Genomic DNA, 23,472 nt, shown 5'->3' with positions numbered 1-23,472 from the left:
TGGGCTGAACCTCCGGACAAACGACCAATATACGTGCCCCATGTTAAGTTAATCACCTGTTTCGTATATTGATGTCCACCTCAAATGTTGTTGTCAAACGCTGACATTGACAATAACGTCTCCCCTCTGGAGAATTCCCTTCAAATCTCCGAATCACTTCACATATTTAAATGACGGCTGTGAATGGAGATGCCAGGAATGGTCTTGTGGGACAATTACTGAGGCTTGTTTTAATTGGTCTTGTTGTGTCCGCAGCAAGCGTGAAGACTGATCCATCCGTGGAAGCTGAGCAGACCAGTGTTCCGACTGCAATATAACCTGCCTCGCAATGAAGTCCGCCGATCCCACCTGCTTTTGCGGTCTGGCTGATTTTGTCGACCTATGGTTGTCAATCATACTAATTATCCGACTCGCTTTTAATATTTGTGTAATATAATAAAATGCAGTACTTCTAGTTCAAAGGAAAGGTTCTGTACACCGAGAGGGTTTGATATCTGGAATATGCTAGTAAACAAAGTGGTGGAAATGAGATACACCAACATGTACAATAGACGTTTAGACGCATGAACAGGCTCTTAATTAGGAAATAGTTGGAAGGATGGGCAAAGTGCTGCAAATTCCCAGTTGGTTAGAAGGGGACCGGGCACGAAACGTCACCTATCCACGTCCTACAGAGTTGCTGCCTGATCCACTGACTTACGCAAGCACATCGTGTCTATCTTTGGTAAACACCGGCATCAGCAGTTCCCTCTTATTACAAGTTGGAAGGATATGGATCTAATTGAGGCCAACGGGATGCATGTACATAGACAAAGATGGTCATATCGACATGTGTGTCCGAAGGCCCAATTTCTTCACTGTACAATTCTCTGACCCATTGACTCCAGAAGCATGTCCAAACCTCCCTGCTGTGGCAACCCCTGGATCCTGACTAATCTATTTCGAGTCCTTTGCTTTGTAGTGCTCTGCTTATAAATCTCAAATGATGCATTGAGCACGCAGGGAATACAACCTTATTATTAATGCAGTTTGCTTAATTTAATATATTTACAACCTTCGAAGTATATTTTAATGGAAGGGCGATAAATCGAAAATGCTAATTAAATTTACTTATGCAATACATATAGAACATAACTTTAATTTTGAATTCAGTGTGCTTAATTTCGTATATGTATAAATCTCTCAATATATTTGAATGAGAGAGCAACATGGAACAACGTGTATAATGGTTATTAAATTCAGATATACAATAATTATTTGGTTTGCTTTATTTTAATTTTAATACAATGACGTTCTGAATTGCTTGTAACATTTCCAAAGGACCATTCGGCCCATTGGATCCATGGCCACATCGAGCATTTGACTCATCTCCAGTTCTGTTTCTTTGTTACCTGTTATCTTGTACAAATCTCAGTCCATTCCCCGCCATTCTCCAGCCAATCACCGTAGGGATGTCAGGACTGTCTTATGAAGAAAGACTGGATAGACTTGGTTTATAACTCTCTAGAATTTAGGAGATTGAGAGGGGATCTTATAGAAACTTACAAAATTCTTAATGGGTTGGACAGGCTAGATGCAGGAAGATTGTTCCCGATGTTGGGGAAGTCCATGACAAGGGGTCACAGCTTAAGGATAAGGGGGAAATCCTTTAAAACCGAGAGGAGGAGAACTTTTTTTCACACAGAGAGTGGCGAATCTCTGGAACTCTCTGCCACAGAGGGTAGTTGAGGCCAGTTCATTGGCTATATTTAAGAGGGAGTTAGATGTGGCCCTTGTGGCCAAGGGGGTCAGAGGGTATGGAGAGAAGGCAGGTACGGGATACTGAGTTGGATGATCAGCCATGATCATATTGAATGGCGGTGCACGCTCGAAGGGCCGAATGGCCTACTCCTGCACCTAATTTCTATGTTTCTATGTTTCTAGCGCTTGATCTTAGTTTACAGATACAGCATGGAAACTCCTTCGGTTCACAGAATCCACGTCCACCATCGATCTCCCGTTCACACGAGCCCTATGTTATCCTATTTACTCATCCACTCGCTGTACATTAGGTGAAATAGACAAAGGCCAATTGATCTACAGGCCCGCACGGTCTTGGGATGTGGGTAGAAGCCGGGTCTCCCGGAGAAAATCCTCCCGGTCACGGGCAGAACAGCACAGACAGGAGCTCAGGTTGACAAGTTGGTGCCTGCTTTTACAATCATGGAACATGCAAACAGGCCTTTCGGCCCCACTCGTTGATGTTGCCCAAGATGCCCCACCTAATTTGGACCCATTTGCCTGCGTTTGACCCATTATCCTTCTAAATATTTTCTACCCATTGACCCATCAATCACTCACCCTTTCATATATTAGTCGTTTGTGTTTCCCAGGCTGAGCAGGTACTATGGGAATACGGAACCCTAGTGTTTAAATGGAGTGTGGGACCCGTACCCGGGTTAAAATAAAGGATCACACAAACCCGGGGCCTCTGTTTGTCAGAGGTATTACGAAAATGTGGGTCTTGGTGTGTTAACAAACTTTGACCCGTAAACGAACAAAGCAAATTCCAATCAAACTCAAATCACTAATCCCGTGTAAATCCAGTCACACATGTGTCAGTCCCAACCCAGACCTTATATTTTAGAGATATAGCGTGGAAACAAGTCCACGGCGTCCCCGCCGACCAGTGAACCCGGTATTAACACTATCCTGCACATCGGAGGAAACCAACTCGGTCACAGGGAGAACATACAAACTCCGTACTGACAGCACGCATAGTCAGGATGGAACGTGTCGCTGTAAGGCAGCAACTCCACTGTTGCTCCACTGTGCCGCCACAAACTCTTCTTCAAACTTCCGAAGATGGGGTCCAGTGACATTTCCCCCTCTGTCATTGGATCTTCCACTTCCTGACCCATGGACCACAAGCAGCGAAGATATGCGACAAAACATCCACCACAATAATTCTCAACACAGTTGCCCCGCAAGGATGTATTGGCATTCCCCTACTATTCTCCCCATAGTCGCGGTTGTGCGGACAAACTCTGCTCTGGATCATCTACCAGTTTGGAGATGACACCATTGTAGTGGGACGATGTCAAACAATGATGAGCCGCTGGAAGTAGATGAAGGCTCCCGGTTCCCTAATAATTTGCCCTAAGGAACTGTCCTTAGGGCAAATATCGCCAATAATGTGTCCTGGACCAACCACCCTGAAGCTACAGCCAAAGAGGCAGAGAATGGAGGGATATGGATTAAGAGCTGGCTGGTTAGAGTAGGTCTTGGCATCGTGTGCAGCACAAACCTCTAAACCCAATTCTACTGCCTTCTCCTCATAACCCATGACACCCGTACTCATTAGAATATATCCATCTCCGTCTTAAATATATAAATTGACGGCGATCACCAGCCTTCCCTGGCCACGAATTCCATAATTTCTAGAGGTACGTGCTCTTATTCTGGTCCTAGACTCTCCCACTAGTGGAAACATCCTCTCCGCATCCACTCTATTCAGGTCTTTCACTATTCGGTCAGTTTTAATGAAGAGACCCCTCATCCTTCTAAACTTCCCGTTTCCTATTGTCCCGCTGTTTTCCGATTACTGAACGATCCTCCCACAAACTAGGTCTTTTGTCCCGATCTTACAAGCTAGATAAATGTGGACATATTCTCACAATGACGCCCGCCGATCCCACCTGACTTTATCGAACTTTGGTTGTCAATCATATTAATTCTCCGACTCGTTTTTAATTTGTTAATGTCACACAGCCGTTTACTAATTTCTCCAGTTTACCCAGTCAGTTTCAGGGGGGCACTTTAATGTGTCCCCCAGTGGGTTTAAAGGGAGCGAGGGACCTGGGGTCCGGTGAGTTTAAAGGGAGGGCGGGAACAGGAGCTCAGTTTACCAAGTTGGTGCCTGTTGCTCGAGTAATAGAACTTGCAAAGAGGCCCTTCGGACCCACCCTTTGATGCTACTCAGGAGTCCCCGTCCAAGATACACCCATTTGCCTGCGTTTGACCCATGTTGCTCTAAATCATTTCTACCCATCACTCTCAACCTTCTCTTTCTGAGTCCGTTGTGTTCGCCCAAGGAGGTACCATGAGAATACAGAGCCTCGGTGCGAGAGCGAGGGAACCGGTTCCAGGGTGTCTATAATGGGACACTGAACGTCAGAGAAAACTAAATAATCACTGCGCAAAAAGACACAAAGTTCCGGAGCTACTCAGCGCATCAGGCAGGCACCTCTGGAAGACGTGGATAGCTGACGATTCATGAAAAGAGGTGTGTACTCGATAGGCGAATGAACTAATTCCGTTGCTGTGTCTTATAATCGTATGACGTATACATATATGTCGAAATGCCGTTTGGAAGTCATAATCGCATCTGCTTCCATAGCTTCATCCCATATGCAGACGAATGTCTGTGAAAATATTATTAATCGATTCCCTCTTACATCTCTCCAGTCTCACAACCCTCTGCCCTCTAGTTGTAAGATCATCTGTCTTGGTATAAATACTGCGAGCTTTAGTTAATCCACAGGTTTGACACGCTTCTGGAGTCAACGTGTCAGGGAATTGCAGTGGTTTGAAAACTTCAAATTCCCATGAGTCAATATCCCCAGCAACTTCTCCTGGACCACCCATATTGAAGCAATGACCAAGAACGCACACCAGCGCCTCTACTTCCTTAGAAGGCTTAGGAAGTTCGGCAAGTCCCTGACAACTCTCACTAACTTCAACAGACGCGCTTTGGGAAGCATTTTATCATGTGCCGTCGCAGCTTGGTTTGGGAACAGCTCCATCCAAGATCGCCAGAAATTGCAGGGAATTGTAGACGCAGCCCAGACCATCAAACAACCCATCTTCCCTTCTATAGACTCCATTTATACCTCACGCTGCCTGGGCAAGGCCAGCAGCATAATCAAGGACGAGGCGCACCCTGGCCACCTTTTTCTCCCCTCTCCCATCAGGCAACAGTTAGAGGAAGTGTGAAAACGCACACCGCCAGATTCAGGGACAGTTTCTTCCCAGCTGTTATCAGGCAACTGAATCATCCTACCACAACCAGAGACCAGGACTGAACTACTATTTACCTTTTTTTGATGAACCTAGGAGTCTCCTTGGCCGGAATTTGCTGGCTTTACATTGCACTAAACGACGTTCCATATCACGAATCTATACTCTGTAAATGGTTCTACTGTAATCATTTATTGTGTTTCTGCTGACTGGTTAGCATGCAACAAATGTTTTTTCACTGTTCCTCGGTACACGTGACAAACAACTAAACTAAACTAAACTAAACTAAACTAAACTAAACACGCACATCAATGTCGGCCACTAGGAATAGCATCCACTTATTCCCCTGTGTGGCTTCCCTGCTGCCAAGGTAGGATTCCACTGAAGGCAAAGTTTGCTGCTGCGCCTTTCATTCCTAAATAGACTTTGCTCTCTGTTCTGCCTCCTTCCTTTGAGTGATGAATGCCAGTGTTGTAGTTTAGCGGTGTTTGAACATTTTGCAGCAAATGAAGAGAGCAACTTCTACATTTCAGAACCAAGAAAAGAACATTGCGTGAGATCACCGATTTAGCTGTTGGTGAGGAAGTGACTGTGGGGTTGTCTTTGCAGAGTTGTGCTGTCGCTCTCACTGCAGCTTGACAGCGTTTGATTCATTCTTTAGATTCACTTCCTCACAGAAACTGCAAAGTCCAGAAACAATGTTCACAGCCTCGGGGTGAATAGAAACAAACAGGGATGACGGGTACCCGGGAATGAGATACAGCCTGTATTGGACTGAATGGGATCAATGTGGGCTCAGTGTGAATGGTTGGCTGGTGGCTGGTGATGAAACAGGCTTCAACCAAAAATGGCTGCCTCCATCAAATGTTGTACAATAACATTTCCCGTTGTCCCAATGGAACATGGAGCAGAGGGGTCACAGGTGGATGGGGTTACCGGGCAACACAGGGAAATAAAAAAAGCAGAACGCACTCTACCACCAAAGAGGTTCGTTCCATACTCCACGCATCCTCCGCATAGCATCTGTTCATGCAAACAGTAGTGTTGCATGCAACATCGTGCACAGCTTGAGTTGCACTTTTGACCACATCTACACATCTGGAAGATTGAAATTGTGCAAAGTCCAATCTTCAACGCCCGCCGTCTTCCTTTATGCTGGACTTCTACTTGTGCGTCCATGGGGATTCTTCTTGAGGGGGATTAAGTTCAGTCAAACCTGTTTGCCGGATCTATGTAAGTAAATCTGACTCCTTAAAACACGTTCTAATCCTCCCCGTACTTTGTTGAAAGCCTTACTCGCCAAACTTCAACGTTCTCCCATCCCCATCCATTTCCGCTTTCCGTAGAGACCACACTCTCCGCAAACCTTTGGTTCGTCCAACCCTTGAAGGGCTGTAACATAAAGCCGCACTTATAATATTGAAAGTGCTGCCCAATGACAGCAAGCGTGCCATACTCCTTCTTCGCTACAGTACCTAACTGTCACCCCAAAGGCACAGTGTCATTGTACCTCTGGATCTGTCTGCTTTGCAGCACTCTCCGGATGAGAATGTTTCCACTAGTGGACCAGAGGCTGTGGCCTCTAAATAGCAGGACATGCCTTTAGAAAGCAGACGAGAAGGGATATATTTAGACAGAGGTTGCTGAATCAGTGGAATTCGTTGCCACCGAAAGCTGTCGATGCCGTCAATGGATATTTTAATGACAGAGATGGATAATGTATTAGTGCGGGTGTCAGGGTTATGGGTAAAAGGCAACAGAATGGGATTGAGAGGGAAAATAGATCAATTGATGTCAATGGATGAGTTGGGGCGGGTGGGGAATGTGGTGATATTGTCCATACCTAAGTGTCCTTCAGAAGGTGGTGGTGAGGCGCCCCCTTGACCCACCGAGCCGTTCGTGAAGGTTATCTGGTCACGGCTAAGATGGAGGAAAATGCGTATGGAGACCGCCATTCATAAAACAGAGTGAGACACGATAAGCAAGAGGGCAAACGTTGACAGAGAGCCGGCGGGGATATGGAGAGAGGTTTGACAGCAGATCAGCCGCGATGTTCTTGACCGGAGGTACAACCTGGAGGGGCCGACTGGTTTCCAGTCGGGAGAAGATCTAATGGAGGGATTTAACATCGCCTACAGAGAGGATGTTCCCATTGGTGGACAGAGAAGAGATGGTTGGGGGTGATGCAGGGAGCCTAGTTTTGTAGTTTAGCAACTCCTGAACATTGTGCAGCAAATGAAGAAAGCAAATGGGTCTAGAATTAAACAGCCGTGAGAGAGGTGGTTATAGCACTGAGGTGTTGGTGAACAAGTGTCTGTGGGGTTGTCGTTGCTGGGTCCTGCTGTCGCTCCGATTGCAGGGTGACAACGGGTGATTCATTCTTTACATTCACTTCCTCACACAAACTGGAAAACACAGAAGCAGATTTCACAGCCGCAATATCCTTGGAAACAAAGCGAGATGACAGCTACCCTGGAATGAGATACAGCCTTTGATGGGTTGAATTGGATTAAGGTGGGATTAATGTGAATGGGCCACATTAATCCTGCCTAAACCTGCCACACACCTTCCTCGCCACGCTGACTACCCGTGTCGCCAATTTCTGGAAAATGTTAACTTGTGTGCTATTGGGCTCTTTGTTTTCCAGCACTCGCCAGGGCCCCGTCGTTCACAGTGTGCGTCATTACTTTTGTTAAATGACTGGCCTTCTATTCCTTAGCACATTTTCGCAGTTGATCTAGATGATCATTAATTTTGTCTGCCTGTGCTATTACATGTAAAGACTCTCTGACGTTCTTTGCATTCCTCGAGGGTCACTAGGATTATGGGATGGATACTTGTTGGCACATTGTACGCATGCCGGGTTAAAAGGCCTGTTCCTGCACTACACCGCTCCATGGCGATAATGCTGGGGACACGAACATGCAGATCCGGAATCTTGTGCGAAAACCAAATTGCTGGAAAAAGATCAGCGGTTCAGGCAACGCCTGTGGAGGAGAATGGGAAGACGACGTGCCGGGTCTTGACCTCTTTATTCAGACGCCGTCTGTTAATGTCCCTTCACGGATACTGCTTAACCCGCTTAGTTCCTCCATGACTGATTTTTGCTCAGGACCCTAACCCTGCTCAGTATGAAATGACTAATTATCAGTACGTATAGCAGTTCCTCGAATCTTTGCCGGAAATGTAGAAATACTTGGAGCAAGTTCCGCATTTCAGCGTCAAGAAGCTCACAGCTGTGGGTGAGGTGGACTCCACACTGAAGTGTTGGCGATGTGGTCTCTCCGGGGTTGTCTCTGCACCGTCCTGCTCTCCGTCTCAGTCCACGGTTACAGTAGGTGTTTTTGTTGACCTTGTTATCTCCTCATTGTCTCGTCATATCTCCCAATGTACCGGTTCGCACTCTGTCCGCGCTCCTGCCGTTTGTACTTTGGCTGAGGTCTGTCAATAGATGAGATGGGGCGGGTGGGGATTCAGGTGATATTATCCATACGGCAGAGTCTTTCAGAAGGTGGTGGTGAGGCGACTTCTTTACCCACCGAGCCCTTGGTGTAGGTTATCTGGTAACGGCTAAGATGGAGGAAAAATGCGTATGGAGACCGCCATTCATAAAACAGATTGAGACTCTCGATAACCAAGAGGGGAAAAGGCGACAGAGAGCAGGCGGGGACGTGGAGAGAGAATTAACAGCAGAGCAGCCGTGATGTTATTTTCCGGAGGTGCGAGCTGGAGGGGCCGACTGGTTTCCAGTTCCTAACACTGAGGTCGAGAGAAGATTTAATGGAGGGATTTAACATTGCGCACAGGGAGGTTGTTCCCATTAGTGGACAGAGAAGCGATGACTATACAGTATGGAGGTGATTGGCCAAGGAACCAAGTGTGTTGCTGAGGGACATGAGTCCTCGCAGGGAGCGGTTCCACTGGGACGGGGACGGAGAGGGGGCCGGGGGGGGGGGAGGGGGGGGGGGAGGCGGAGACGGGCAAATTTAACCGACGGTATGTGTAAGTAAGGAAGTTGCAGGGCTGTCTGGAGGTTCGACTGGCTGGATTGATGTTACATTGTGTTAGCATATAACCGATGGAACGAATGGCCGTCTCCACTATGCATCTATTATGTGACAGTGATAGAATCCGAAGAATCCATCTCCGTTCCCGTTCCTGAAAAATGTCCAAACATTTCCCCTCCCCAGAATGTAAATAAATCAGCAACATTATAAAAAAACAACTCATAAGTTCATAATTTCATGTTCATAAGTTCGTTTATTGTCACATACACCAATTGGTGTAGTGAAATTCACTGGCCAGGTCAGTCATACAATTTAAAAAGCAGCAGACTCAAAAAAACAAATGTTAACATAAACATCCATCACAGTGACTCCTACATATTCCTCACTGTGATGGAAGGCGAAAATAAAGTTCCAAGTCCTTTCCTTCTTGTTCTTCCTTGGTTGGGGCCTCGAACCCTCCGTTGACGGGATGGTCTTGAGACCTATAGCCGGCGGCGTCGAGGCGTCCAGCTCCTGCAACGGGAGAAGTCAGCTCCCCCGCGCCGGGCGATGTAACCTCGCGTCGGGGCTGGACAAACCTTCTGCGGCGTTGGAGCTCCCGACTAGCCTCTCCCGAGACTGCGAGCCCTTGATGGTAAGTCCGCAGGCCGCGGTGGGAGCGATCCCAGGCAAGGGATCCGCTCCGATGGTAAGTCCGCGCCCCGCGGTGGGGCTCACGACAGTCCGAGGCGGCTCCCAGCTCCAGCGATGGTAGGCCGCAGAGCCCGGAGAATGTGATCCTAAGGTTGATCACATCTCCGGGAACCGCCCCCCCCCCCCCCCCCCCCACCCCCCCCACCCCACCACCCACCCCCCACACACACACACACACACACACACACACACACACACACACACACACACAACACACAGAAGAACTTAAACAAACGCTAAAAAAACCCAAAAAGGATGAAAAACGAATAGACTGCCGGCAGGGCTGCCATCTCCCTCCTCCGGCACCGCCTTGTGCTGACCCGCGGAACAGACGTGATTACACACCCATGAATTGTTGATTATATCCCCGCCCCCGTGTTGATGATTCAGTCCCAAATCTGAAGACATCGCTTGTGACAACCACCCGGGGACAGTGTGGATTTGGAACGCGCACCTGTACTCGTTCCAATATTAACCTCTCCCCCCCACCCCCCCCCCCCTCTCTCTCTCTCTCTCGCTCTCTCTCCAGATGTTTCCTACATTAATTGGTCAATGTCCGGTGCTGATGGGGTGTCTGCCGTGGAAGGGGCCTCCGCTGTGTTGCCGTGTACATTCACCCACCCAGGCATTAATCACAACCTCAGCGGCTCCGTGCTGTGGTACAAGAGGACATCATTGTATCCCAGCATTGCGTTTAACTGCACATTTGCCGGTCCCGGCCGCTCCCAATGCGATGAAGTGACACAGGAGGCCGGAAGTCGGTTCAAATTCGTGGGGAACCTCAGAGAGGGAGATGCCTCGATAATGGTGGAGCCACTGAGACGGGAGGACAGGGATAAGTACCGGTGCCGCCTGGAGCTCAATGTTGGGAATTTTCAATCTGTGATTCCAACGGAGCTGACTGTGGAAGGTGAGAACAATGTTCAGAGACTGTCGCTGCCCCAGAGCTCACGGACCGCGGGTTCCCCCGGTACAATGCTGATCAACACATGTTGATAGTTCAATTCAATGATTCAATGATACTGTATTCTCACACGTGCCTAGGTACAGTGAAATACGTTGTTTTGCAGACAACCCAGAACAATCATGTAGCGGACGTCACCTTGACAGTACACAAGTGTCGCCACGTTTTGGCGCCGACAGCTGCAAAGATTCACCGCAGTTCTCTCTACTGCCTGCTGCCGCTGGTGGCATCGGCCCCACCTCCCCCTCACTGTCATTCTCGGCTGCCCTCCTCGCCCCCCGACGGCCCAACTCACTCTCCGTCGACCCTCCACACTATCAGACGACCCTCCTCACTCTCCGACGGCCCACCTTCCTCTCGGCGGTTGCTCCCGGGTTCCTCTTCGTTCTTGCGGCGCGGGTCCTGTCGTTAGGTCCGCGGTCGGCGAGCCGGTCCTAAAGTGGGGCCAAGCCGGAGAACACTCACAGCCGCGCTGCTGGGCGAGAACCATCGCCGCCTGGCGTCGGGTGGTGTGGGGGTGGGGGATTGAAGTGCCTGAGTTCCTACTCCTGATTCCTCTCCAGTTAATCCGTCTGGCCAGTGCGCTCCTGGAGTAGACGAGACGCCGGCCCTGGTCGACAGTCAAATACAGGTGGGCTGTGTAATCCGAGAAATAGGAAGGTGACGTTATAGACATTAGACAATATGTACATGCATAGAAACATAGAAACATAGAAAGTAGGTGCGAGAGCAGACCACCAGGTCCATCGAGCCCGCACCGCCATTCGCTCATGGCTGAACACTAAACAGACACACTTACCCACAAACAGTAGACACAAGACACAGAACACAAGACACTACCCTCCCCTTTATACCGCTATCACCCCTCTCCACCCCAAGAACCTCGTGATCTCCTGGGGGAGGCAAAAAACCGGATAAAAACCCAGGTCCAATTCGGGAAAAAAATCCGGGAAATTCCTCTCCGACCCCAATCTAGGCGATCGACACTTGTCCAGGAGATCACTCAGGTCTTACTATACTAACCATACCTAGGTCCATATCCCTGCCCTCTCCCCGTAGCCCCTTATCCCCTTGGCAGCTAAAAAACCATCTATTTTAGTCTTAAATATATTTAAAGTTTCTGCTTCCACTGCTCCCTGGGGCAGTGAATTCCATAAATTAACCACCCTCTGGGTGAAGAAGTTCTTCCTCATCTCAGTTTTAAAAGAGCCCCCCCCTTATTCTGCAACTATGTCCCCTAGTTCTAGTTTCCCCGATCATTGGGAACATCCTCGGTGCATCCACCCGATCAAGGCCCCTCACGATCTTATATGTTTCAATGAGATCGCCTCTCATTCTTCTAAACTCCAAAGAGTAGAGTTCCAGCCTACTTAACCTTTCCTCATATGTCAATCCCCTCATTGCAGGAATTAATCTTGTAAACCTTCGCTGCACTGCCTCCAGGGCTAGTACATCCTTTCTTAAGTATGGACCCCAGAACTGTACACAGTATTCCAAATGTGGTCTCACTAATACTGTGTACAGCTGCAGCAAGACCTCCGTCTTTTTAAACTCAATCCCCCTAGCAATAAAGGCCAAAACTCCATTGGCCTTCCTGATTGCTTGCTGCACCTGAATACTAACTTTCAGTGATTCATGTACTAGTACCCCTAGATCCCTTTGCGTTGCATTACAACGCAGCTCCTCCTCATTTAGAAAATAACTTGCCCTATCATTTTTTTCCCCAAAGTGAATGACTTCACATTTATTAGTATTAAATTTCATCTGCCAAGTTGTTGCCCACTCACCTACCTTATCTATATCCTTTTGCAGACTCTTCCTATCCTCCTCATCCCCTACTTTTCCTCCCATTTTTGTATCGTCCGCAAATTTTGATATATTACACTTGGTTCCCTCCTCCAAATCATTTATATAAATTGTGAACAACTGGGGTCCCAGCACCGACCCTTGCGGAACCCCGCTAGTTACCGGTTGCCATCCCGAGTATGAACCATTTATCCCCACTCTCTGCTTCCTATTTGTTAGCCAATCCTCTACCCATGCTAATATATTACCCCCAATCCCATAATTTTTTATTTTTAGCAATAGTCTCTTATGTGGCACCTTGTCAAAAGCCTTTTGGAAGTCCAAGTATACCACATCCACCGGTTCCCCTTTATCCACCCGGGTTGTTACTTCCTCAAAGAATTCGAGCAGATTCGTTAAACAGGACTTCCCCTTCACAAAACCATGCTGGTTCTGTCCGATGAAGTCATGTTTATCCAAGTGCCCCGTTAGTGTTTCTTTAATAATTGTCTCTAACATTTTAACCACCACCGATGTTAGACTAACCGGTCTATAGTTACCCGCCTTCTGTTTACTTCCTTTTTTAAATATAGGTGTTACATTGGCCATTTTCCAATCCACTGGGACCGTTCCTGCCTCCAGGGAGTTTTGGAAAATTATCACCAATGCATCCACAATCCCCACCGCTATCTCCCTCAAGACCCTTGGATGTAATCCATCAGGCCCAGGGGATTTATCCTCCTTCAGTCTCATTAATTTCCCTAATACCACCTCCTTGGTGATCTTAATAGTATTTAGCTCCTCCATTCCTACCGCCCCCTGTTTATCCAGCGTTGGAATATTTTTTGTGTCTTCTATGGTGAAGACTGATACAAAATACTCGTTTAATGCCTTTGCCATTTCCATGTTCCCCACCAACAACTCTCCAGTCTCACCCTCCAATGGACCAACGTTCACCTTAGCCACCCTTTTTCTTTTTATATAGCTATAAAAACTCTTACTATTAGTTTTTATGTTGTTCGCTAAATTCCTTTCATAGTCTATTTTCCCCGTCTTAATTAATCTCTTAGTTATTTTTTGCTGACCTTTAAATGCTTCCCAATCCTCTACCCTCCCACTATCTCTGGCTACCTTATATGCCCTTGCCTTCAGCCGAATACTATCCTTTATAGTTTTACTGAGCCATGGCTGACTGTTCTTACCCTTACCCCTTTTTTTCTTCATAGGAATAAATGCGTAGGCCATTCGGCCCATCGAGCCAGCAGCGCCATTCGATGGGATCATGGCTGATCATCCCCAATCTGTACGCCCTTCGTGCCTTCTCCCCATATCCCCTGACTCCGTTATCTTTAAGAATCCTATCTAGCTCTCTCTTGAAAGTATCCATAGAAACGGCAGAGAATTCCACAGACTCACAACTCTCTGTGAGAAAACGTGTTTCCCCGACTCCGTTCTAAATGGCTTACCCCTTATTCTTAAACTGTGGCACCTTGTTCCAACACCGGGAACATGTTTCCCGCCTCTAGCGTGTCCAAACCCTTAATAATCTTATATGTTACAATATGATCCCCTCTAATCCATCTAAACTCCAGAGTATACAAGCTCAGCCGTTCCATTCTCTCAGCATATGACAGTCCCGCAATCCCGGGAATTATCCCTGTAAACTTACGCTGCACTCCCTCAATAGCAAGAATGTCCTTCTTCAAATTAGGGAACCAAAACTGCGCACAATACTCCAGGTGTGGTCTCACTAGGGCCCCGTAAAACTGCAGAAGGTCCTATTTGCTCCTACACTATTGTTATAAAGACCACCTTGCCATTCGCTTTCTTCACTGCCTGCTGTACCTGCATGCTTACTTACATAGACTGATGAGCAAGGACCCCCAGATCTCGTTGTACTTTCCCTTTTCCCAACTTGACACCATTTGGATAGTAATCTGCCTTCCTGTTTTTGCTACCAAAGTGGTTAACCTCACATGTATGCAAATTAAACTGCATTTGCCACGGTCAGCCACGGTCGCCCCTTATTCCCCTTGGAATCTTTCTTCCTTTTTGGGATGAAATAATCCCGCACCTTCTGTATTATTCCCAGACATACCTATCATTGTCGTTCCACTGTCATCCCTGCTAGAGTATCTTTCCAGTGAACTTTGGCCAGCTCCTCCCTCATGGCTCCATTGTCCCCTTTATGCAACCGTAACACGGAAACCTCCGATCTACTCTTCTCCCTCTCCAATTGTAGATTGAACGACCATATTAGTCACTTTCTCCTAACGGCTCCTTAACCTCAAACTTCTTTCTCAAATCCGGTTCATTACAAAACACTAAATCCAGAATGGCCTTCTCCCTGGTAGGCTCCAGTACAAGCTGCTCTAAGAATTCATCACGGAGGCACTCCACAAACTCTCTTTCTTGGGGTCCAGTGCCAACCTGATTTTCCCAGTCTACCTGCATGTTGAAATCTCCCATAACAATCTTAGCATTACCTTTGCTACATGCCAATTTTAATTCCTGGTTAAACTTGCACCCTATGTTCAGGCTACTGTTTGGGGGGCTGTTGACAAGCCCATTGGGGTCTTTTCACCCTTACAATTCCTTAGTTCTATCCATACTGACTCCACATGTCCTATTTCAATGTCACCCCTTGCAAGGGACTGAATTTCATTCCACACCAACAGAGCTACCCCACCTGTCCAACAGAGCCCAGCTGTCTGTCCTTTCGATAGGAGGTATACCCTTGAATATTCAGTTACCAGCCCTGGCCCTCTTGCAGCCATGCCTCTGTAATTCCTACAAAATCATACTTGCCAATTTCTAACTGAGCCTCAAGCACGTCCACTTTATTTCTTATACTTCGTGCATTCCTATACAACACGTTGACCTCCGTATTCACCTCCCCCCTCGCACCGCTAGCAATTGACCCAGACATTCTCTTATCCCTTTTCGAACTTTCCTTCCCGAGAGTCTTTTGTAATTTCCCCTGTACCAACTTCCCTACAACCGCATCTTTATACTCCCAATTTGACAATCCCTCCCACCCACTATTTAGTTTAAACCCACACGTGTGACCCTAGCAAATCTTCCTGCCACAATGTCGGTCCCCCTCCAGTTAAGGTGTAACCCGTCCCATTTGTACAGGTCACCCCTACCCCAGAAGAGATCCCAGTGGTCTATAAATCTAAATCCTTGCTCCCCGCGCCAGCCCCTCAGCTACACATTCAGATCCCCTATCTCCCTGCTCCTGTCCTCACTAGCACAAGGTACTGGACAAAATCCAGAGATAACCAGCCTAGAAGTCCTGCTTTTCAGTCTGCTTCCTAACTCTCTTAACACGAGTTGCAGAACCTCCTTCCTCTTCTTCCCGATGTCGTTTGTGCCGACGTGCACAACTACTGCGGGCTGTTCACCTTCTCTCTCGAGGATGTTCTGAATTCGGTTCGTGACATCTTGAACCCTGGCACCAGGGAGGCAACAGACCATCCTCACATCTCGCCTGCCTCCACGGAATCTCCTGTTCACAACTCGGATAATGGAGTCACCCACCACTATGGATCTGCCCGACGTCGGTCTCGCAAGTCGAGTCCCATCTCTAGGATTGGAGCCACTGCTCGGACTGGAAGCGTCGTCTCCCCCAATAATGTGTATATATTTTCATTAGGCACAGCCACCTTGGTCTCCTGCACTCCATGGTTACGTCCCTATCTCACAGTCTTGGTTCTTCCCGTAACCTTTGCGTGGCTACCTCACTGTAGGTCCTGTCCAGGAAACTCTCGTTTTCCCAGATGGCCCTGAGGTCATCCAACCGCTTCTCCTGTGCCGCAAAACGGTCCTTCAGGAGCTGAACCCGGACACACATGCCACAGTTGTAGCAGCCAGAGGCTCCATCCATGTCGCTGGGCTCCCACATTCTGCATCACACTGTCTCATCTTCCCCTTCATGTGTTCACCGCGTCCCGTCATCTCCAGCTTTTTGCGTAGTCTCCTCTCCTCAGCCTCCTCACCGAAGAATCTCGAGCCAAAGACTCACACTTTACTCACAAAGCCGCTCCCTCACTGCCGCCCTCCCAGAGCAGCCTTGCTTCTATTGACCAATAAATTGCCTAATTTACAAATCAAATTCCTTAGTGTTCACCGTGTTGGAATCCAACTATCAATGGAAACCGAAGTGTCCAGTGTTAAAGGAGGTGTCGGTGCCCGGTGCCCAATCCCGTGTGAGCGGGTTTCCCTCTCGGTGTGGACTTCACCGCTTCACATATTGAATATTTCCCGTGGAGAACAGTGTTGTGATCCGGGTAGGCGCGGTTTCGCTGTGCCTTCAGCGACGACCAATGACCCCTGATGCAGAGCCATGGGCACCGCCTCCACCCACTCCCACAGGGAGAGGTCGGTACAAGACGATTCACCCACAGAACGCTGATACATTCCGGTGTCTATCCTTCCCTCAGCTCCCGGCGGGGATGTCTCAGTGGTGAATGGGACTGAGGGGGGTTCGGCCACGTTACCATGTGTGTATCGGCAATCCCCGCATTACCCCAGGGCCCTCACGGTCACATGGATGAGGAAGGATCCCTACCGACACATCGTCACGTTCAGACCACAAGCTGATGGATCCTGGGCGGCGGAGAACGGAGCAACTCGGTTCGAGCTGGTCGGGGACCCAGAGCTGGGAAACGCCTCAACCAGGATAAAGCAGCTGAGTGTGGAGGACAGTGACGGCTACCTGTGTCTGGTGGAGTTCAACAAAACTGAAAACGACGATGCGATAAACAACATCCACGAACCGTTCAAGAGCAGCGTACACCCCCCGTATACCCATCAGTACCAGCGTGAGGTCCAGCTGCAGGTCCAGCTCCGGGTGCGGATCACACCCGGTAAGAAACTATCGCCACATTCTGCCGTGTAGAGCGAGGGTGCAGAGGGAGGGAGGAGAGCAGGAACAGGAAACCCTGTCTCTCAGGACTCAGTGGGCGCAGCCTCGCATCTAGAGGGTCAGATACAACTCCAGAGAAAAGTCAACCATAGTTGATCAATGTATTGGAGTCTATTGGCGAGGTGAGGAGTTGAATGCCCGAGAGGGAACAAGGTGCTGTGGTAGGTTTGGATTCTCAGAAGGATCTAGGTTGGGTCCCAGCCAGGAGTTTGGGGAACCAGGTGCGAGAAGGCGGCATTAAGGCAACGCACTGTCAGGGATTGAGAAGCTGTTATCGAGCAGAATGTAGAATGAAATATCTGGATCTCTGTCATGTTGAGAGTCTGCGGCTGGCGAGGGAGGTACTTCACAGTTTGGTTCTTGGTCTCAGCTATTCACAGTCTGCATCAGTCAGTTTGATTGAGAGGGGGGGGGGGCATTGTCAGGTCTGATGATGGTGGTAGTGCCGTGGGACTGAGAGAGGGCAGGAGGACGCGGAGATTCGGGGACCATAGTTGACAAGCTGATTGGAGTCTATTGGCGAGGGAGGAGTTGAATGCCCGAGATAACAAGGTGCTGTGGTAGGTTGGATCTCAGAAGGATCTAGGTTGGGTCCCAGCCAGGAGTTTGGGGAACCAGGTGCGAGAAGGCGGCATTAAGGCAACGCGCCGTTAGGGATTGAGAAGCTGTTATCGAGGAGAATGTAGAATGAAATATCTGGATCTCTGTCATGTTGGGAGTCTGCGGCTGGCGAGGTACTTCAAAAGGACCAGGTCTCAGCTTGTCTGCTCAGTGTCATTGGGGGGGGCAATTGTCAGGTCTGATGATGGTGGTAGTGCCGTGGGACTGAGAGGGCAGGAGGAGTCGAGAAGGGGGTGGGAGCATGTGGAATAAAATGGGCAAATTGTCAAATTATCCGCATCGGGTGAGAGAGTGTTTATTAAATGGTCAGAGATCGGGTGGTGTGGATGTTCAAAAGGACCATATTGTGCTTGTTCTCGTGTCAATGAAGGGTGGAAGAGTCGAGAAAGGCTATAGTTGTTCGGGTTTTGTCAAGAGAGGATTTATATTCAAGGATTGAGATATTTCACCGAGGTTATATAAGGATCTAGCGGGACCTCACCTGCAATACTGGGTCGGACTTTGTTCTTCTTAACTACAATAAAACCACGATTAGTGTGGAGGGAGTGTAGTGAAGATTCCGCCACTGTTTCCCAGAAGGGCAGGTTGATTGAAGATCAGGGGAGATTGATTAGACCGGAGACCCTGGAGAATGCAGGCACAGGAACATTGAGCAGAAAAAAAAAGTTACTGGAGGAACTCGATCGGCCAGGTAGCATGTCTGGAAGGAAATTGCCGAATGACAATTCAATTCGAGATTTGCCTCAAAACTGGAAGGATTCCCGGACAAAACGACGTATTTGGGTTTCCTTCGACAGTTGCCTGACTTCCTGAGCGCTGTCAGCAGTCTGTTATTTCCTCCAGCAGATTAGACCTGTATTCTCTAGAGTGTAGAGAATAAGAGGTGATCTTAGTGAAGCATACACCATTTGTACATTGTCGATCGCTCCACTTTCCAAGTGACCACTCTGATCTCTCTCACTCTCTCCTCAGTCACACAGAGTTACAAGGTTCTGATCCTGTGGATCCCTCTCGGATTAAAAACCATTGTCCTTTTAGTGATGTGTGTTATCTTCTACCGTGACAAACTCAGGTACGTAATGTTGCGTTTCTATGCCTGGAATATAAACTCAATGACCTTTGGGGTGTGATTGAAAACTGTGAGGCTTCCTAGGCCGCGCCAACCATCATCATCCATGCATTAGTTCTATCCTGCACTATAGGGGGCGTTTGCAGAGGACAATTACCCTACAAACCCGCAAGTCTTTGGGATATGGGAGGGACAAAAACCATGCGGTCACGGGGAGCACGTGGAAACTCCGCACAGACAGCACCCGTAATCAGGATCGAACCCGGGACTCTCCGCTGCAAGGCAGCATCTCTACAACTGCGCCACCGTGGTACCCCTGTCACGTTGGCAATACATGGCTCAGGTGCATCATGTACCTACAGATGGAAGAACAGTTTCTTACGCGCTCAGACGCTTTGAGAAATCCCTCAAAAGATAAGAATGTATTCCCGATCCTCCAGTCTACCTTGATGGGGCCCTTGCCCTCTGCCCTTTCTCTGTAAGACTATATTCTGCACGGTTTGGGTCTATGGAATAATTTATCTGGATGACACGCGAAACAAAGTTTTTTTCCTCCTATCTGTGTCAAGGTGACGATAATAAACCAATACCTTGCTGCAGGTCAGACAATCCTCCTCACTGTGAACACAACGAACAATATACGTGTCCCCTGTTAAGTTAATCACCTGTTTCGCATATTGATGTCCACCTCAAATGTTGTTGTCAAACGCTGACATTGACAATAACGTTGACCCTCTGGAGAATTCCGTTCAAATCTCCGTCCGAATCACTTCACAAATGTAAATGACGGCTGTGAATGGAGATGCCAGGAATGGTCTTGTGGTATAATTACTGAGGCTTGTGTTAATTGGTCTTGTTGTGTCCGCAGCAAGCGTGGAAGACTGATCCATCCGTGGAAGCTGAGCAGACCAGTGTTCCGACTGCAATATAACCTGCCTCGCAATGAAGTCCGCCGATCCCACCTGCTTTTGCGGTCTGGCTGATTTTGTCGACCTTTGGTTGTCAATCATATTAATTATCCGACTCGCTTTTAATATTTGTGTAATATAATAAAATGCAGTACTTCTAGTTCAAAGGAAAGGTTCTGTACACCGAGAGGGTTTGATATCTGGAATATGCTAGTAAACAAAGTGGTGGAAATGAGATACACCAACATGTTCGATAGACGTTTAGACGCATGAACAGGCTCTTAATTCGGAAATAGTTGGAATGATAGACAAAGTGCTGCAAATTCCCAGTTGGTTAGAAGGGGACCGGGCACGAAGCGTCACCTATCCACGTCCTACAGAGTTGTTGCCTGATCCACTGAGTTACGCAAGCACATCGTGTCTATCTTTGGTAAACACCGGCATCAGCAGTTCCCTCTTATTACAAGTTGGAAGGATATGGATCTAATTGAGGCCAACGGGATGCATGTGCATAGACAAAGATGGTCATATCGACATGTGTGTCCGAAGGCCCAATTTCTTCACTGTACAATTCTCTGACCCATTGACTCCAGAAGAATGTCCAAACCTCCGTGCTGTGGCAACCCCTGGATCCTGACTAACTTATTTCGAGTCCTTTGCTTTGTAGTGCTGTGCTTATAAATCTCAAATGATGCATTGAGCACGCAGGGAACACAACCTTATTATTAATGCAGTTTGCTTAATTTAAAATATTTACAACCTTCGAAGTAAATTTTAATGGAAGGGCGATAAATCGAAAATGCTAATTAAATTCACTTATGCAATACATAGAGAACATAACTTTAATTTTGAATTCAGTGTGCTTAATTTCGTATATGTATAAATCTCTCAATATATTTGAATGAGAGGGCAACATGGAACAACGTGTATAATGGTTATTAAATTCAGATATACAATAATTATTCGGCTTGCTTTATTTTTGTATTAATACAATGACGTTCTGAATTGCTTGTAACATTTCCAAAGGACCATTCGGCCCATTGGGTCCATGGCCACATCGAGCATTTGACTCATCTCCAGTTCTGTTTCTTTGTTACCTGTTATCTTGCACAAATCTCAGTCCATTCCCCGCCATTCTCCAGCCAATCACCGTAGCGCTTGATCTTAGTTTACAGATACAGCATGGAAACTCCTTCGGTTCACAGAATCCACGTCCACCATCGATCTCCCGTTCACACGTGCCCTATGTTATCCTATTTACTCATCCACTCGCTATACACTAGGTGAAATAGACAAAGGCCAATTGATCTACACACCCGCACGGTCTTGGAATGTGGGTAGAAGCCGGGTCTCCCGGAGAAAATCCTCCCGGTCACGGGCAGAACAGCACAGACAGGAGCTCAGGTTGACAAGTTGGTGCCTGCTTTTACAATCATAGAACATGCAAACAGGCCTTTCGGCCCCACTCGTTGATGTTGCCCAAGATGCCCCACCTAATTTGGACCCATTTGCCTGCGTTTGACCCATTATCCTTCTAAATATTTTCTACCCATTGACCCATCAATCACTCACCCTTTCATATATTAGTCGTTTGTGTTTCCCAGGCTGAGCAGGTACTATGGGAATACGGAACCCTAGTGTTTAAATGGAGTGTGGGACCCGTACCCGGGTTAAAATAAAGGATCACACAATCCCGGGGCCTCTGTTTGTCAGAGGTATTACGAAAATGTGGGTCTTGGTGTGTTAACAAACTTTGACCCGTAAACGAACAAAGCAAATTCCTATCAAACTCAGATCACTAATCCCGTGTAAATCCAGTCACCCGTGTGTCAGCCCCAAACAGACCTTATATTTTAGAGATATAGCGTGGAAACAGGTCCACGGCGTCCCCGCCGACCAGTGAACCCGGTATTAACACTATCCTGCACATCGGAGGAAACCCACGCGGTCACAGGGAGAACATACAAACTCCGTACTGACAGCACGCATAGTCAGGATGGAACATGGCGCTGTAAGGCAGCAACTCCACTGTTGCTCCACTGTGCCGCCACAAACTCTTCTTCAAACTTCTGAAGATGGGGTCCAGTGACATTTCCCCCTCTGTCATTGGATCTTCCACTTCCTGACCCATGGACCACAAGCAGCGAAGATATGCGACAAAACATCCTCCACAATAATTCTCAACACAGGTGCCCCGCAAGGATGTATTGGCATTCCCCTACTATTCTCCCCATAGTCGCGGTTGTGCGGACAAACTCTGCTCTGGATCATCTACCAGTTTGGAGATGACACCATTGTAGTGGGTCGATGTCAAACAATGATGAGATGGTGTACCGGATGTAGATAGAGAGCGTAGTAAAACAACCCTCACGCCCACACCCCTCCCCCGCGCCCACACCCCTCTTTCAATATCAACAAGACAAAGGAGCGGAATGTTTCCGATGCGAAATGTCAGCGATCCACGTCGTCCACAGACGCTGCGTGAGCCGCTGGAAGTAGATGAAGGCTCCCGGTTCCCTGATAATTTGCCCTAAGGAACTGTCCTTAGGGCAAATATCGCCAATAATGTGTCCTCGACCAACCACCCTGAAGCTACAGCCAAAAAGGCAGGGAATGGAGGGATATGAATTAAGAGCTGGCAGGTTAGAGTAGGTCTTGGCATCGTGTGCAGCACAAACCTCTAAACCCAATTCTACTGCCTTCTCATCATAACCCATGACACCCGTACTCATTAGAATATATCCATCTCCGCCTTAAATATATAAATTGACGGCGATCACCAGCCTTCCCTGGCAAGGAATTCCATAATTTCTAGAGGTACGTGCTCTTATTCTGGTCCTAGACTCTCCCACTAGTGGAAACATCCTCTCCGCATCCACTCTATTCAGGTCTTTCACTATTCGGTCAGTTTTAATGAAGAGACCCCTCATCCTTCTAAACTTCCCGTTTCCTAGTGTCCCGCTGTTTTCCGATTACTGAACGATCCTCCCACAAACTAGGTCTTTTGTCCCGATCTTACAAGCTAGATAAATGTGGACATATTCTCACAATGACGTCCGCCGATCCCACCTGCTTTTGCGGTGTGACTGACTTTATCGAACTTTGGTTGTCAATCATATTAATTCTCCGACTCGTTTTTAATTTGTTAATGTCACACAGCCGTTTACTAATTTCTCCAGTTTACCCAGTCAGTTTCAGGGGGGCACTTTAATGTGTCCCCCAGTGGGTTTAAAGGGAGCGAGGGACCTGGGGTCCGGTGAGTTTAAAGGGAGGGCGGGAACAGGAGCTCAGTTTACCAAGTTGGTGCCTGTTGCTCGAGTAATAGAACTTGCAAAGAGGCCATTCGGACCCACCCTTTGATGCTACTCAGGATTCCCCGTCTAAGATACACCCATTTGCATGCGTTTGACCCATGTCGCTCTAAATCATTTCTACCCATCACTCTCAACCTTCCCTTTCTGAGTCCGTTGTGTTCGCCCAAGGAGGTACCATGAGAA

General features: G+C 47.8%; 1 protein-coding gene across 1 annotated transcript; it reads left to right on the top strand.

Annotated features, from left to right (window-relative positions):
* Positions 1-1,494: 1,494 nt before the first annotated feature.
* On the top strand, positions 1,495-20,934 carry LOC129695296 (uncharacterized). Its single transcript, XM_055632116.1, has 4 exons — positions 1,495-8,332; positions 10,228-10,608; positions 16,893-17,318; positions 18,971-20,934. Exons 1-4 carry the CDS (start codon positions 8,272-8,274, stop codon positions 19,126-19,128), a joined length of 1,026 nt encoding a protein of 341 aa, XP_055488091.1. The 5' UTR covers positions 1,495-8,271; the 3' UTR covers positions 19,129-20,934.
* Positions 20,935-23,472: the final 2,538 nt, after the last annotated feature.

Source organism: Leucoraja erinacea, chromosome 3 (genome assembly GCF_028641065.1).
Source record: "Leucoraja erinacea ecotype New England chromosome 3, Leri_hhj_1, whole genome shotgun sequence".
Taxonomy (NCBI): domain Eukaryota; kingdom Metazoa; phylum Chordata; class Chondrichthyes; order Rajiformes; family Rajidae; genus Leucoraja; species Leucoraja erinaceus.
This window is presented reverse-complemented; position numbering and strand designations above follow the sequence as displayed.

What these genes read in the sequence shown, in the direction of transcription:
- LOC129695296 (XM_055632116.1), top strand. Translation starts at nt 8,272, where the DNA reads ATGTGGTCTCTCCGGGGTTGTCTCTGCACCGTCCTGCTCTCCGTCTCA. An exon ending in AACGGAGCTGACTGTGGAAG is followed by an intron (nt 10,609 to 16,892) that starts GTGAGAACAATG and finishes TCCTTCCCTCAG; the next exon opens with CTCCCGGCGGGGATGTCTCA. An exon ending in CCGGGTGCGGATCACACCCG is followed by an intron (nt 17,319 to 18,970) that starts GTAAGAAACTAT and finishes CTCTCTCCTCAG; the next exon opens with TCACACAGAGTTACAAGGTT.